This window comes from Haliotis cracherodii, unplaced genomic scaffold (assembly GCF_022045235.1).
Source record: "Haliotis cracherodii isolate W230 unplaced genomic scaffold, xgHalCrac1.p SCAF_1, whole genome shotgun sequence".
Taxonomy (NCBI): Eukaryota; Metazoa; Mollusca; class Gastropoda; order Lepetellida; family Haliotidae; genus Haliotis; species Haliotis cracherodii.
Window position 1 is genome coordinate 79,733,350 of NW_027266264.1, and position 15,225 is coordinate 79,748,574.

The window sequence follows — 15,225 nt, forward strand, 5'->3', positions numbered from 1 at the left end:
GATGTGCTTTTTCAATTAAAACAAGTCGTATCTGAAACAACTTTAACTGGTAAATTCGTTCTTGAAACTTAATGACATTCACAGATTGCGGAAATTGCATGAATTGAGTACCTGCGTCACACATTAACGCAACACTTCAAAGTGCTTTCGTGTTTCGCCGCAATATGCACGATCCCGTCCCAAATATTATGACCTTTATCTTAAAATCAGTGCATTTGACGTCCTGCTTTGAGTGATAGCACATGGCGGGGTACTGATCATAAAAACAACAACAATATGTTCTCTGGTATGATAGCCCTGATTAACGCCCCCCCCCCCCCCCCCCCCTCTTGCATGAGTAAATAACCCCCTCGCTCCACTAATGAACATTGGAATACGACCGCTAATGACTTTACAACCCAGGAACATCCGCTCCCATTTTCCGCATCCCCCTCTACATGTCTGAGGTTTACATCCCTCCTCTCAGTGTGATTCACGAGTTTCGGAAAGGAAAACGTGGGACGCACTTTACCACGGCATTGTGCAGCAGTATATATTGACCGGAGTCAGTCTGAAGATAGCCCTTGGGAGTTTAGTGATTGCTGCTCAATGCAGAACCGTGGAAAAAAGATTTACCCAAAATCGGAGCATGACCTACAGCTCGAATAATACAACCGGGGGAATGCTGTTACAGCTGAAGAGTTGAACCAGTATCCAAGGGAGACCACTGCTGCTCTTTCCGGAGAATATTCTTAAGAACCAGATACTTGGTATTCTCTGTTAATTGGTTCTAACGGTTCCATAAATCCTGCCAATCGTGTGTGATGCTGGAGAGTTTTGCTGCTGTTTACAAACCCACGGCACTGTTACAGACAGAAACGTCTGCAGACATCATGGGAGGGATCGCTGGGAGTGACATCACGTTCAGATGAAAGATACTTTTGGGAATAACACGCTTTCTTTGACTGGTTAAGTAAATATTCAACATTCAAAAATTACAAAGATGTCCACCACCGGTGTGATAGTAACTGTGTATATGTGCATCATTGTTGGAACAGTGGAGTTCTCCGGCGTCACCTTGGGTAAGTGTACATCGTTATTTAACTTTTACTGTCATTTGCTAAAACTATCAAACACGTCTAATAGTTCATTTTAAAAATCAATCGATGAGGATAAAAAAGTGCAAATAAAAACGATATAGCGTATTGGTTTATGTTTCCATTAAATTTATGTGAAACCACCTGTTTTTGTGGTACACAGTAATCGGTTCATCTGTTCATCACACGAGGAAGTATTTTCAATTAACACGTTTCCCGACACCTTTCAGAATTACGTAAATATTCTAAGATACAAGCATGAATTACGATGTGTGAGATTTTGCAACAAACAATCTTATAATCTCAGTGTATACACACACGCATATCTATCAGCTGGAGTAGAAACACAAGGCGGAAGCTGTCTGTGGTGTGTGACGCCCGCGACGTGCAGCACGGACGCACGGTACATGACGCTTAATACACGGAAGGGAGATAAACGCTTAGCGGTGTGAATTGCCAATGAAGACACGGAGATCACGTGTAAACGGTTAAACAAGCACGGGATTTTTGTAATTAAGAGCATACATTGCTAACGCGCTGCACAGTTTATGAAGTAAACACTAATGTACACGATTAGTTAGGTTAAATTTTTGCAGTTCTTTTTTTTATTATTTTCCATGACGTATGTTTTAAATCATATGATACCTGGTAAAAATTGAAAAAAATACTTTTAGAATAATGTCGTCGGGTGAAATGAAAAAAGTTAAACATAAGAAGTATTATTCTTACTAGCAGTAGTATTGATAGCATGCATGGTATTAGGAGTATAATTATAAATGATAGATTGATTGGTTGAGTGAGTGAGTTTGGTGTAACGCCGCTTTGAACAGTGGGTAAGCTATATCGCGGTGTGTCTACTTGTTGTTGGAGGAGTAGTATATGTTGCTGTGGAAGTAGTGGTAGCAGTAGCGGTAAGAGTAGTAGAACAAGTAGCAGTAACGTAATAGCAGCAGCAGTAGTTTACCACTTCGCTGAAACCCAAGAGCACGGGTATGGTGCTGCCAAACCTAGAAACATAATCGGAGCGAACCGGGATTCGAACCCACAATCATAGGTTTCTGGCGTGCCCAAGGGACGCAACTCTGCACAGCGAATCGCGGCCCCTTAGACGACTGGGCCACCCGTGCCCCCAGTAGTAGTAGTAGTAGTAGTAGTAGTAGTAGTGGTAGTAGTAAAAGCAGTATGAGTAGTTGTAGAAGTATGTTTGTTGTTTAAAATCACTCCAACATCTTTAATGTTTTAATGCCTTAACGTCAAGTCTTTCTAAATGAGACTAAGAGCTCACCCACCCCTCGTATTTTCAATATTTGTGAATTTCGTGACTGGAGATTCAGAAATGAAGTAATTTAAAAAGTTAAATTCAACCTGAAGATAATCATGGTCACTGATACCACAAGTAACAATTCTAATACAACTTCTTCAAAACACAATAAATGTGGATATATTCGCCATATGGGACTGATGTTGTGTTGGCCTTTTCATACGGTATTTCAGCTGCCAAAATCCCGGACGTAGACGCTCCCCAACTCAACATCAACTACTACATCGGGAACGACGCCGAACTGCACTGCACTGTCTCCAACCTGGGCCGGAACACGGTAAGTGAACCTTGGTATTCCTGGAGACATCATCAGCTAAAGAAACGTTTATCTTTGTGGCCAGTTTGGTAGTGAAGTAGCAATTATTCTGTAGCAGGCGATAAATTTGGCCAGGATGGCAGTATTCCTATCGCAATAGATAGATAGGTGATTGTCCCGGATATCAGTTTTCCTTTAGTGAATAGTGGATAGATAGAAGGTGATTGTCCCGAATATCAGTGTTCCTTTAGTAAATAGTGGATAGATAGAAGGTGATTGTTCCTGATATCAGTTTTTCTTTAGTAAGTAGTGAATAGATAGAAGGTGATTGTCTCGGATATCAGTTTTTCTTTAGTAAGTAGTGAATAGATAGAAGGTGATTGTCCAGGATATCAGTTTTCCTGTCATAAAGAGTGAATAGATAGAAGGTGATTGTGCTTGATATCAGTTTTTCTTTAGTAAATAATGAATGGATAGAAGGTGATTGTTCCGGATATCAGTTTTCAAATAGTAAATGGTGAATAGATAGAAGATGATTGTCCCTGATATCAGTTTTCAAATAGTAAATGGTGAATAGATAGAAGGTGATTGTCTCTGATATCAGTTTTCCTATAGTAAATAGTGAATAGAAAGAATGAAATTGTCCCGGATATCAGTTTTCCTACAGTAAATAGTGAAAAGATAGCAAGTGATTGTCCCTGATATCAGGTTTCCTATCGTAAACAGTTAATAGATAACAGGTGATTGTCTCTGATATCTGTTTTCCTATAGTAAATAGTGAATAGAAAGAATGAAATTGTCCCGGATATCAGTTTTCCTACAGTAAATAGTGAACAGATAGCAGGTGATTGTCCCGGATATCAGGTTTCCTATCGTAAACAGTTAATAGATAGTCGGGTGATTGTCCAGGCCAACAGTTTTCTAATAGTAAATGGTGAATAGATAGAAGGATGATCGTCCAGGGTGGCATCATTCCTGCAATGTAGAGTGAACAGACAGTGTGGTAAATATCCAGAATACAAATATTCAGTGAATGTATCAATAACAGTGACTTATTAGAGGTATAGTGTTCGGGGTGACAGTCCTGTGATAAATAGTAGTACTACATATATAGAAGGTGAAATTGTCCATTTAGGCATTCGTTCGACTGTATAAAGTAATGAACCAGCTGTATGCTATCTCCGTGTGTGCTGCAGGTGACTTGGCGGCGGCTGTCGGATCCGGTCCCTATCTCAGTGGGAACCGCCAAGTTTACCCCGTCCAAGAAATACCGGGTTGCCCATGAACCTGCGACCAAGAGGTGGACACTGTACATCAAGAAACTGGACACGTCGGACGCCGGGGAGTACGAGTGTCGTGTCACTGGACACGATGAACTGTCGCAGACCATCACGCTCATTATGCCAGGTGGGTGGTTGCAGACTCCGTCACTCATTATGCCAGGTGGGTGGTTGCAGACCATCACGCTCATTATGCCAGGTGGGTGGTTGCAGACTCCGTCACTCGTTATGCCAGTTGGGTGGTTGCAGACCATCACGTTCATTATGCCAGGTGGGTGGTTGCAGACTCCGTCACTCATTATGCCAGTTGGGTGGTTGCAGACCATCACGCTCATTATGCCAGGTGGGTGGTTGCAGACTCCGTCACTCGTTATGCCAGGTGGGTGGTTGCAGACTCGGTCACTCATTATGCCAGGTGCGTGGTCGCAGACTCCGTCACTCATTATGCCAGATTGGTGGTTGCAGACTCGGTCACTCATTATGCCAGGTGGGTAGTTGCAGACTCCGTCACTCATTATGCCAGGTGGGTGGTCGCAGACTCCGTCACTCATTATGCCAGATTGGTGGTTGCAGACTCGGTCACTCGTTATGCCAGGTGGGTGGTTGCAGACTCGGTCCCTCATTATGCCAGGTGGGTGGTCGCAGATTCGGTCACTCATTATGCCAGGTGAGTGGTCGCAGACCATCACTCTCATTATGCCAGGTGGGTGGTTGCAGACTCCATCAGTCATTATGCCAGGTGAGTGGTCGCTGACTCCGTCACTCATTATGCCAGGTGAGTGGTTGCAGGTGGATGGTTTCGACAATGACGTTTCTGGTCGTTACATTGTTCTTTCGGTTGATGTAATGAGCATGCTGTGGTGCATGGATGTTAATGGTGATGGATGTTTGGTTGTTGTTTAACCCTGCGCTCATCAACATTCCACTTATATGACGGTGGTCCGAATATACTCGAGTCTGACAATCCAGTGAATGAAATTATGAGAAACGATCGATCCTCGCCGTCGCGGTACGATATGATAGGCTATCAAACCAAGTCACCGAGCCTGTCGAACCGTTCCATTAATTCGACCAGCAGAAGTTGTCTTTATATATGTGGCATGGTGACGGCAAGGGCCTTTCCATCATTTTTAAAATCATCTCACAGATATTTTTACTGCCTACAACATAGGAGCCCCTGGAGCCCCTATTACGAGAGTTGGGTGCTTGCCAAACGCCGCAGTGTAAGCGTAATATTTATAGATTTCAACGCTTAATTTGTACCCTTGGATTCATATATGATTTAAAGGGACATGCATATATATTGCGCCTTTTTTAAATCAGGCGACCACTTGTCTTGGACTACGAGGTAAAGAGGTTTTACTGTTTCAATGACTCGCACTGCTTGTACGTTAACGTCAATGCCTGTCTCTAGGAAACGGCGGCACCCACATCGAGGCTACAGAGAGTATCCTGAAAGTAGACATTGGAGAGACGGTACTCATGCCGTGCAATGTTAAAAACCTGAAGAAACACAAGGTGAGGCAACGGTTTCTACGCAAGAAATATTATCTACGCGAAATAGGTACCAGAAGTAATGGACACACAATTTAATATTCTGGATTTTTAAACATTGAAAAAATTGTGTTGATAATAACTGATAAAAGTATTTAATATACATGTGTTTATTTTTTTAAATGTGATATATTTATTTGGTGGAAGTATTTCCAACGTAAGCTTCAAGAGAACTGTGTGACTTTTGTGATGAGTGGTGTATCTGAAAATGAAACATCTGGTATTTTGGTGACCGTTCTGTACATAAATACAACTTGTTATCAATATAGAGTTAAATGTATCCTCTTGTCATGGGGTATATGTGGGTTGTGTCTGAAAACAAATAACCAAATGCTGATGTTTATGTCACTACTGTGGAAAAAACACTTCACTGCGACAGGATGCTTATTTTTGTAACTTTGAAGTAGAAACTAATTAAGTATTATTGGGATGCTTAGCTGGTAGTCTGTGAGGTATGGTGGCGTCTTTAAACTCTAGTTAACACCAGTAACGCTCAGATACCAGCGTAAATCCTGGCAATCAACATTGTCGACGGAGCATTGGTTTAATCAGAGACCAAATACCTATTATGGTCTCTGGTGTAATCGACATGGTGACTCGTTTAAGATCAATCGACTTTTCCCCGAAGAGTTACCTCCCTTCCATTGTTGCGCGTCAAGCTCCTTGCCAGCGCGTGACACCTTCGTTACTCTGTCGGTAGTATAGAGAGCTCCGCGAACGGGCTATCGCTGTGAGGAGCTTGGTTGCGCGTAGCGAATTACTATTATACACATTTCATCACGCGGAGGCCTTAACTGACAGACATAGGGTTAAAGGCACATAAGTAACAGTGTCCAGTGACGCTTCAGTAATTATTCGCTCAAACAGAGCCAACGTTGCCATGCGTTGATAAATTCACAGAATCTTTAAATTATATTTTCATATGGATCATAACCACATTATTAGGGACCACCTCCGTGGTGTAGTGGATTGAGCGTCTGCTCGGAGAGCGGAAGGTCGGTAGTTCGATCCCCTAGCTGGCCGTTTCGTAGCAAAAGACGTTAAACGATGGTACTTGTTGTTACCCTGCCTGGCGTTCGGCATTAAGGGAATAAAACAAGGACTGGTCGGCTCAGAGTCAGTATACTGTGTTTGAGTGGGGCATTCATGTTAAACTGAGGCATGGTGGGCTAGCACTATAAAATCGGCATCAGTCCGGACTAGCACAAGCAGCCACACACACACACACACACACACACGCACACACACACACACGAACACACACACAAGTGTATGCGCGTCGTTATATATCTTGAACGCGACGTTAAACCCTATTTCACCTCAGCTAAAGATTTTACAACTTTGTGACCAACAGCGTAGCAAGGGCTTGAAATGTACTTCCTATAACGCCAATACGTTTTTTGGTCCGATATTATGCACATCGCTATATAAGTTCAGTAGTTATGAACGCGACAGTAAACCTCATTTCCCTCACACTTGATTAAGGCTATTAAATATGAGAGTCGGGAGCCCAATGATTAGTGCTTTCGCATATCAAGGTTTTAATCTCAACATGCAAGCACAATAATAAACCATACTTGACTTGACCGAACAAATAGTAACAGTGGTGGTGTACACACCATGTACACTTGTACAGTACAGTAGTCTGGACCCCGTTAGTGCGGACACCCCACAATCCGGAAGTGATCTAGTCGGATCGTTTATATTCGATTAATACTATGTATACCTATGATTTTTTCAAACACCAATTTGTTCATGCGGATAATTTGACTGCGAACGAAACCGTCCGTATTAACGGGGTTATACTGTAAACCAACTATTAATGATCGCAAATTGTCCTTTGAACCATGATTGACGGCAATGCGTTCCAGTATACTGTAGTCTCCCCCCTTTTCTTGTTCAGGTGTTGTGGGTAGGAGAGAGAGGTGGGGTGTTGGCGTACAGGAAGAAGGTCCTCTCCAGTGACAGCCGTCTCCGCATCCATCACACTACGCGGGAAGAATGGAGTCTCCGCATCAGGAACGTCAAGGACAGAGACTTCGGCACATATACATGCATCGTCAACACCAACCCAGTCCTCACTCGCACCTTCACACTAAGAAGCAAAGGTACTGTCAGGTCATAGCGTGATAGGGCAGTTTAGTAGCCGAGTGGTGAAAACGTCAGCTCGTCACGCCTAAGGCCCGGGTTCGATTCCCCAGATGGGGGCAAATAGAGCCCATGTATGGTGTTCCCCGCCGTGATGTTGTCGGAACATTGCTTAAAGCGGCGTAAACCTCAACTCACTCACTCACTCATGGTGTAATGCACAAACGTAGCTTGGCATAGTACCCTGGCGATGTTTAGCATCTGGGCAGTGGGCAGTCTGCTCGATATCCAACACCACAGCATGCAATCCGCCGGAACGTAGCTCGACGCTACTGTCCAGAGATAAAGCAACCTATACAGTCACGCACTCATTCACTCATTCTCTCTTTAATTCACTCTTTCAAGACTGTATTATGCTATATTCTGTTCAAGTGGAGTAAGCTGTTTTCATTGGCATTTAATTCCCCTTTATTTCTGCAGTGTGTTAAGTGTATGCTCTGAAGGGGCACGTGTGACCAAGCGGTCGTAGGCACAACAATTTTTGTAACAGAGTTACGTCCCTTAACTTGGGTCAGATACGCTGATCGTGTATTAAAAACTCAAACTGGTTTGGTTTGTCGGAACCATATCCCCTTCGTAGGTATTTGCCAAGTAGATAAACGTGTTCCTTTGCCCCTCTCCTTAAATGACCCTCATACGCCGATATGTAACTGTAAAACTGTTCGCGCTAAGCCCAACTCACTCCCCAACAGTACGTTAAGTACCTATCCCAATTGTTCCTGCAGTAAGGGATTTTATTAACGTTTGTTCCAGGTCCTCAAAAGCAAGCTCCCGTACTCGTCACCAATAACCACGTCAGTACGGTGTATGTCAAGGAAGGAAGCCCCGCGACCTTGGCCTGTAACTTCAGGGGTCACCCTTCCCCCAAGATCAGCTGGAGTGCACGTGTTATGGTCGGGGGCGAGAGGGTCAAGAAAAGTAAGCATGGGCTAAAAAAACATATTAAGTTATTACATCAATATAATCATAAAAAATAATATTTGTCTGGACAGTTTTGACGTAAGTGTGTACTTCGTGGTGCTGTCACACATTCATAGTTGCCATTAGTGTATTGCCCATGCACTTATAATTCGCTACCTTCTCCGCAGATCTGGGAGTACTTGGTACGACGTATAAGATTTCCAGTGCCAGACCGGAGGACGGCGGCAACTACACATGCACAGGCAGGAACGGCGTCTACCCCACCGGCAGAGGCAGGGTCAAGCTGGTCGTGGAAGGTGGGTATCAGTATGTTACTCATGTACGGACGTATTGTATGTAACAGATGAAAGTTCATCTTGGCGTCATTTTGCCGTTTTAAAACGTGTTTTTTTGTTAACATATGATAGCCATTTTACTTTATACCCAGCATCATTGGTCTGTATTGAAAGCACGTCCTTATGCCAGGAAATAAGTGTCAACCAAGCGAAGTGCCATATCAGATCGGCACAGGCTCGAAGTTTTAAGGGACGGTTACCTGAACAGCCACTTCATCGAGTTTCATGAAGTCGGCTGGCCTGAAAAGTGAAACTCGCTGCTCAGGGCCAGTCACTTCCAAATCGAAACCGTCAATGTGGGATTTGCATCAAAATGTAAATATGAATTGCAGATTATGTAATGAATTTGAGACTGCACAACACATTATCAGTGGATGCCCAGCTTTGGCACAGTATCTTAAGCGACATGATGGAGTGGCTCGATCCTTTTATGACCGTCTTTGTTGGTTTAATTCAGTAGTCCGCCCTTGGTACGACCCAGAATATGTAGAGGGCGTCACGGAAAATGATGATTATACATTTCTATGGAATAGGCCCGTATACAGCCTCAAACATCTGATCTGGTCAACAAATCTGATCTTGTACTTTTTGATAAATTCAATCATGTCCCTAATGTGATTGCCATGGGAACGAGGAGAACTTCGCTTACGAGATGTCACGCTTGCATCCCATGTACAAGTTGTCCGACTCCCCATTGTTCTCGGTGCCTTAGGCTTGGAACCTCACAATCTGTTAACTGACATTGGGAGAGTATATAGTACCCGGGTTTGCTGCCAGAAATACAGCCCTTCTGACAATCTGGGTAATGCAGAAGGCTGCAGTGTTGTGGAGTCTTCACATTCTCCGAAAAGTTCTGGGTGGTTTCGACTATGCAGGGTGAAGTCCCATTCCCTGTCTGGGCTGCGTGTAGATCGGCAAGAGCCTTGAGCTGATGATGAGCCTAACCAGTCTAACAGTGCCAGGATCACCAAAACCCTCTCTACTGCATTTATTTATTGTGATCTGTAAAATATAACAATGATTATAAATATGATAATACACAAGATAAATTATTATAAAAGGTTGTGGTATGTGACCGGGGTGATAATAATGCATGCCATGTTTTCAGCGCATTTGGGCAGTTTTAAACTGAAAAGTGCGCGATTCAAATTTATATTATGTATATCCAAAATATGTATTTCCATTGCAGCAAACCCCACGACCCCTGCCCCGCGGACAACACCAGCCACGCCCACTGGTCCGGGTATGTATCACGTGATTCACAGCTTCCACACACCATGTAGTTAGTGTACTGAGTCAGAAAGTGTGATGAATTAGGCCACAAAACTACAGCCATAAAACAGCGGTGTAAACAAAACTTCACACAATGTCCCATCAGCATAAGTCATACCCGGGTTGAGGGGCGGTCGGGTAGCTTCGTGGTTAAAGCGTTCGCTCGTCACGCCGAAGGCCTGGGTTCGATTCCCGACATGGCAACAATGTGAGAAGCCCATTTCTTGTGTCCCCGCCGTGATATTACTGGAATGCTAAAAGCGGCGTAAAACCATACTCATCCACTCACTCTTATCCGGGTTGCCCAGTCGTCTAAGGCTGCAATTCGATGTGCAGAGTTGCGTCCCTTGGACACGCCAGAAACCAATGATTGTGGGTTCGAATCCCGGTTCGCCCCGATTATGTTTCAGGGTTTGTCAGCAACATACCCGTGCTCGTTGGTTTCACCAAAGTGGTCAACGTCGGAGACCCGCATCACTTCGGTTTTTACTCCCACATCAAGCTGACACGCCGTATTATAACTGTAATAATGTTCAAAGAGGCGTTAGACCCAACTCCCCAAACACCCACTGACTCACTCTCTTACTCACTCACTTTCAATAGTGTACCTTCTTTGCACCCGATCCTTATCTCAGGACCCGTGACTAGAACAGGTCTTCAGCAACCCATGCTTGCCGTAAATGGCGACTATACTTGTCGTAAGAGGCGACTAACGGGATCAGGTGGTCAGGCTCGCTGACTTTGTTGGTGCATGTCATCGATTCCAATTGCATGGATCGATGATCATGATATCAATATCTGGATTGTCTGGTCCAGACACGATTATTTACAGACCACTGTCATATAGCTGGAATATTGCTGAGTGCGGCGTTAAACAACAAACAAACCAAACCAAACCTTATCTCAGTGTTTGCAATGTCTTTGCGACCATACCATGCTTGCACTGATATAAGGATCGGGTCGTCAGGCTCGGTCCCGACGATATTGGAGGTTGCTCATGTTTTCAATCACTTGTTTGCTTTAATCAGTATCGAGTATTTACTGACCGCAGTAAAATACTTCTGACATTTATAAAATATTCGTTCACTTCACAATTCTTACCACGATTAATAATCACAATGTTATCACTGTCTGTCTGTTGTGCAGCGAGACCAATCGTCTACACTGAGGAGGAGCAGGTAATGACGAGCAAAGGGGGCATTGCCTATCTCGTGTGTCACAGCGTGGGTAACCCAGCCCCGCAGATGCATTGGACACGCCACAGAAACAAGCTGTCTGACAGTTACAAACACCGGACAAGCACCACCAGTAACGGTCTCTATCGTAAAAGGTCCGAGCTGCGGATCATGCATCTGGAGAGCAATGACTATGGGGATTATGAATGTTTTGCCCACAACAACAGAGGAAACGTGAATACAAGTGTTAGACTCGTTGGTAAGTCGTAGTTAATGACGTCAGGTTTCTCTGATGAGTCAGACGTCGCTGTGCGCAGTTGCCTCCCTTAGCCGTGTCTCGCGCAAGCTCCTTCCCAGCGCGTGACACCCTCGTTACACTCTCAGTAAGAGCTCCGCGAACGGACTATCGCTGTGAGGAGCTTGTGTCTCGCGGGCTCGAATGCGTGTCGTTACACAAAGCGATCGTAGCTTTGCGACTGTCGTAAGTCTTGTTAAAGTATGAGAGTTACGATCACGTTAGCGCTACGATCGCTTTGTCTAACAGGGCCCAGGCTGATCAGGATATGCGTCCACCAACATACCCATGCGTGTTAGCGTCACAAGGCCATGAACGTTTCAGCTACACAAGTTTAGGCCTAAGCTTTATGCGCCGTCATGTAACTGAAATAATGTCCAAAAATATTAATGTACTAAGAAATGTATATATATCATGTGTACCGTATTTTGTGAACCATGTATTCCCTCCAAAATAATCGTCCATTGGTGCTGGTTTTACTCGGCCATTACGTTTCATTGTCTACCATGTATGAGCTTGGGGGAAGCACGATGAAAGAATAATATAAAACAAATCCAAATTTTCGAAATAAAAGTATCCGATTGTCTTTCTACTACACCTTACATCGTGCACTGAGGTCAATTCAATAACAAGTAGTTGTTGTTTTTTGTTTATGTTTGTTTGATTGTGCGTTTGTTTACGTTTTGGTGGAGGTTGTCGTAAAACAAGCACTTATTGCACAGTGCATAGATCACAAATCAGGTGAAGTTAAGCAACGTCGGTCTCGGAGAGTAGTTGGATGGGTGACCACGTTCAGCAGCTTGACTCCTGAGAGTTTCTAGGGCTTCGGTCATGCCACACACAGAAGCACATGTACCACATGTGGTGTCTCCTTAGGCAATCGACTTTGTTCGAAATGTGCCTCTGTTCACCCAGCAGTGAGTGGGTACCCGGTAGGATGAAATGGTAATCAGCGTTAGAAATTGGCACTAGTCCTGTAGTCCTTACCAAACTGCCCAATAGTAAAGGTATCCTAAGGACTAATAGAAATTGGTCCATTTTAAGGGTTTTGCTATATGTTATCATTATAAGGACTATTGGACGAAAACTGTTAGTTTCCAACCCTGGTAATGTGGTTGTTAACCTTCTAGCGCCTCACAGGCAGCTTGGGTTGTATACTCAGCAGTGAGGTGAGAATGAAAATCGAGTGCTCACTGATCCATTGACCGGGGTAATAATAGTGTAGCGCTATGAGCATCCACTTGGTGAATGGAATCTGGCCCATTATAAATGCAATTATTATTGTTATTATTATAATCTATATCATTTTTAATATTTGTCTCTTTAAGATGTATCCGCTTCTTTCCAGAACCTTCAAAATAAGTGCCAGTTCTGGCCAGATGTCGTGACAGTGCCAACGAATCTGAACCACTGGATGTTATTACCATGAAGCTGTACAAAGACGTTCTCTCTGAAGACAAACCAGTCAGGTCGATGCCCAGGGTGGACAAAACGTGTTCTAAGAGATACTTGGACAGGGCCAGTCGATGTGTAGATGACTATGAAACCTACTGTTCCGTGGAAGCCGAGTGACACATATGCTACACGGTTTCCATTTATTGTGTGTTTATTATTTAAAGTTTTGAGAAAAAGATTCTCGCCCATGACATGTCTCACGTCTTCTGTGAGACACTTTGATGTTGTCAGAAACGCCACCTCAGCGTGTTGTTCGTAACATACCAGCCTCTTTTTGTATTCGAGAATTTAATAAAAGAAAGTTAAAAACATTCTAATTTCATTATCGACGAATGATGGAAGAATAACATGTTTCAAGATGTTTCGATGTAATAAGATATTTTCTTGGCCAAAAGTGCTCTATTGACATAGAACAACGGCAATAATTTGGGGTTTAAGGTTTACAGTGCCCTCATTTTCAATCCTTCATCCAGACATTCCCACTCGTTGAGGATATAATGTTTTCATGACAAATGGCTCTGCCGTTTGCTGGTCATCTGGTGAGGCCCCTGGAGGTTATCCAAACAAATGGTGGTCCTGATTCCGACATCTTCCCGAGGCAAGGGCATTAACTGGACGTTTATAGTGAGTTAATTCCCTTGCCTCGGAAAGATGGACTCAGAGAGCTCAGTGATATTTATCTAAGTATTGTTTGGTTTTACAAATTGATTGCATGCCTATTTTGATATACCGGAAGCGTATACCTAACAGGTAAACAGGCGATGGTGCACAGAGACGTGTGCAGAAATCTTAGGGGATTCCTACTCCAAACTCAGTCACATGAACAGAGTCAAACTAAACAGAAGGGACAGAGTCCTAGAGACCTACTCCAGATGACAATAATGGGCAACATGCACAGAAATAAATGCAGCTCATAGCTGATTTACATCCTGTATTTACCTTGGACTGACAACGGCCAAACAGCGAGCACCTTGCATCAGTAAAGGTCGAGGCATCACCCAGAGAGTACTTTCCGTCAAGTACATCGCGGATGACGACACTTCATGTTGCAGCAAGCAAACACGGAGTTGGCACTTTTAAGTGGTGAATAGCTACGTATGAGGACGATCATTAAGTCAGTTACATCAACCAGTCGCCACGAGAGGTGTTTATTACGTCTTTGAATCTGTTCAGGTCCGTGGTTTTTAAGTTGTTATCATTTCGCATGAGTGATGTTTATCTGTGATCTTCTTTGTCGGAGATATTACAAAAGTGAACACATAATTTCCTGATATACGTGTATTTTACACGTTTTTACATCTTTTGACAAAATAACTGGAGTAAAAGTTTCGTAACTCATTTCAAAGATCGATTTAATGTTTAGTTTAGTCAAAAACGTATATATCTATATACGTCTTTGGTTAAATGCGCTCATTTGTGAATGAGTGAATATTCTTTAACGCCGCAGGAACCCTAATTCAGGTCGATGAAGGCGACCTGTTATTAATCGAGTCTGAAAATCAGAGCTGCAGTTATTGAATCGACAAACAAAAGTGCTGAATTGCAAAGGAAGAGGGTTCATATACAATAATATACATATACAGTGGACTGTAGTCGCTTCAGGCGCCCGTTCCACAAAACGGTCTTTTACATAAACTTACGGCAGTCGTAGCGCTAAGATCGCTTTGTGGAACGGGCCCCAGGACTTTGTATGACAAAAAGTTGATATTTACAACTTATTTTTTACAAGGTTATGATCCTGGCTTCATTTTTTTCAACTTGGTACATACTGACAAGTTTTCTTGGAAACTACTGAAGTTACATAAATAAGACATTCGTCAAGACAAAATTCCAAATTTGGTTTTAAGAATATATTTTGTGTGGAGTAATGAACTTTGCTTTATGTTTTTGCATGGTGAATACAGCCTGTGATGGAAAAAATAATTTTTCTCGCGAAATATTAAGCCACATAAATCAAATTTTGACGGCTGAAGACCCCGACGCACGGAGAGACACAAATCAGGAGTTGGCGCGTGTTGTTCCCCAAGGGAGACAACTGTTTCAAGCCTATTGCCTGTCAATATTAACCTACTGAATGGGCTATCGGCAAACATATTTTCCGACAAGCAGCGGGTTCACCTCTTTGCCTGCAAATCTG

General features: G+C 43.3%; 1 protein-coding gene across 1 annotated transcript; it reads left to right on the forward strand.

The window, feature by feature from the left end:
• Window positions 1–436: 436 nt before the first annotated feature.
• LOC139469408 (limbic system-associated membrane protein-like) lies at window positions 437–13,388 on the forward strand. The gene is made up of 10 exons (XM_071251575.1): window positions 437–1,061; window positions 2,571–2,674; window positions 3,850–4,060; window positions 5,348–5,451; window positions 7,391–7,595; window positions 8,389–8,553; window positions 8,724–8,852; window positions 10,081–10,134; window positions 11,310–11,597; window positions 12,982–13,388. The coding sequence occupies exons 1-10, from the start codon at window positions 983–985 to the stop codon at window positions 12,993–12,995; spliced, it is 1,353 nt and encodes a 450-aa protein (XP_071107676.1). The 5' UTR covers window positions 437–982; the 3' UTR covers window positions 12,996–13,388.
• The last annotated feature ends 1,837 nt before the right edge of the window (window positions 13,389–15,225 follow it).

Excerpts from the sequence above, each read along its gene's own strand:
- LOC139469408 (XM_071251575.1), top strand. The coding sequence starts at position 983 with ATGTCCACCACCGGTGTGATAGTAACTGTGTATATGTGCATCATTGTT. Across the intron at positions 4,061-5,347 it reads CATCACGCTCATTATGCCAG|GAAACGGCGGCACCCACATC; the intron begins GTGGGTGGTTGC and ends GCCTGTCTCTAG. Across the intron at positions 5,452-7,390 it reads AAAACCTGAAGAAACACAAG|GTGTTGTGGGTAGGAGAGAG; the intron begins GTGAGGCAACGG and ends TTTCTTGTTCAG.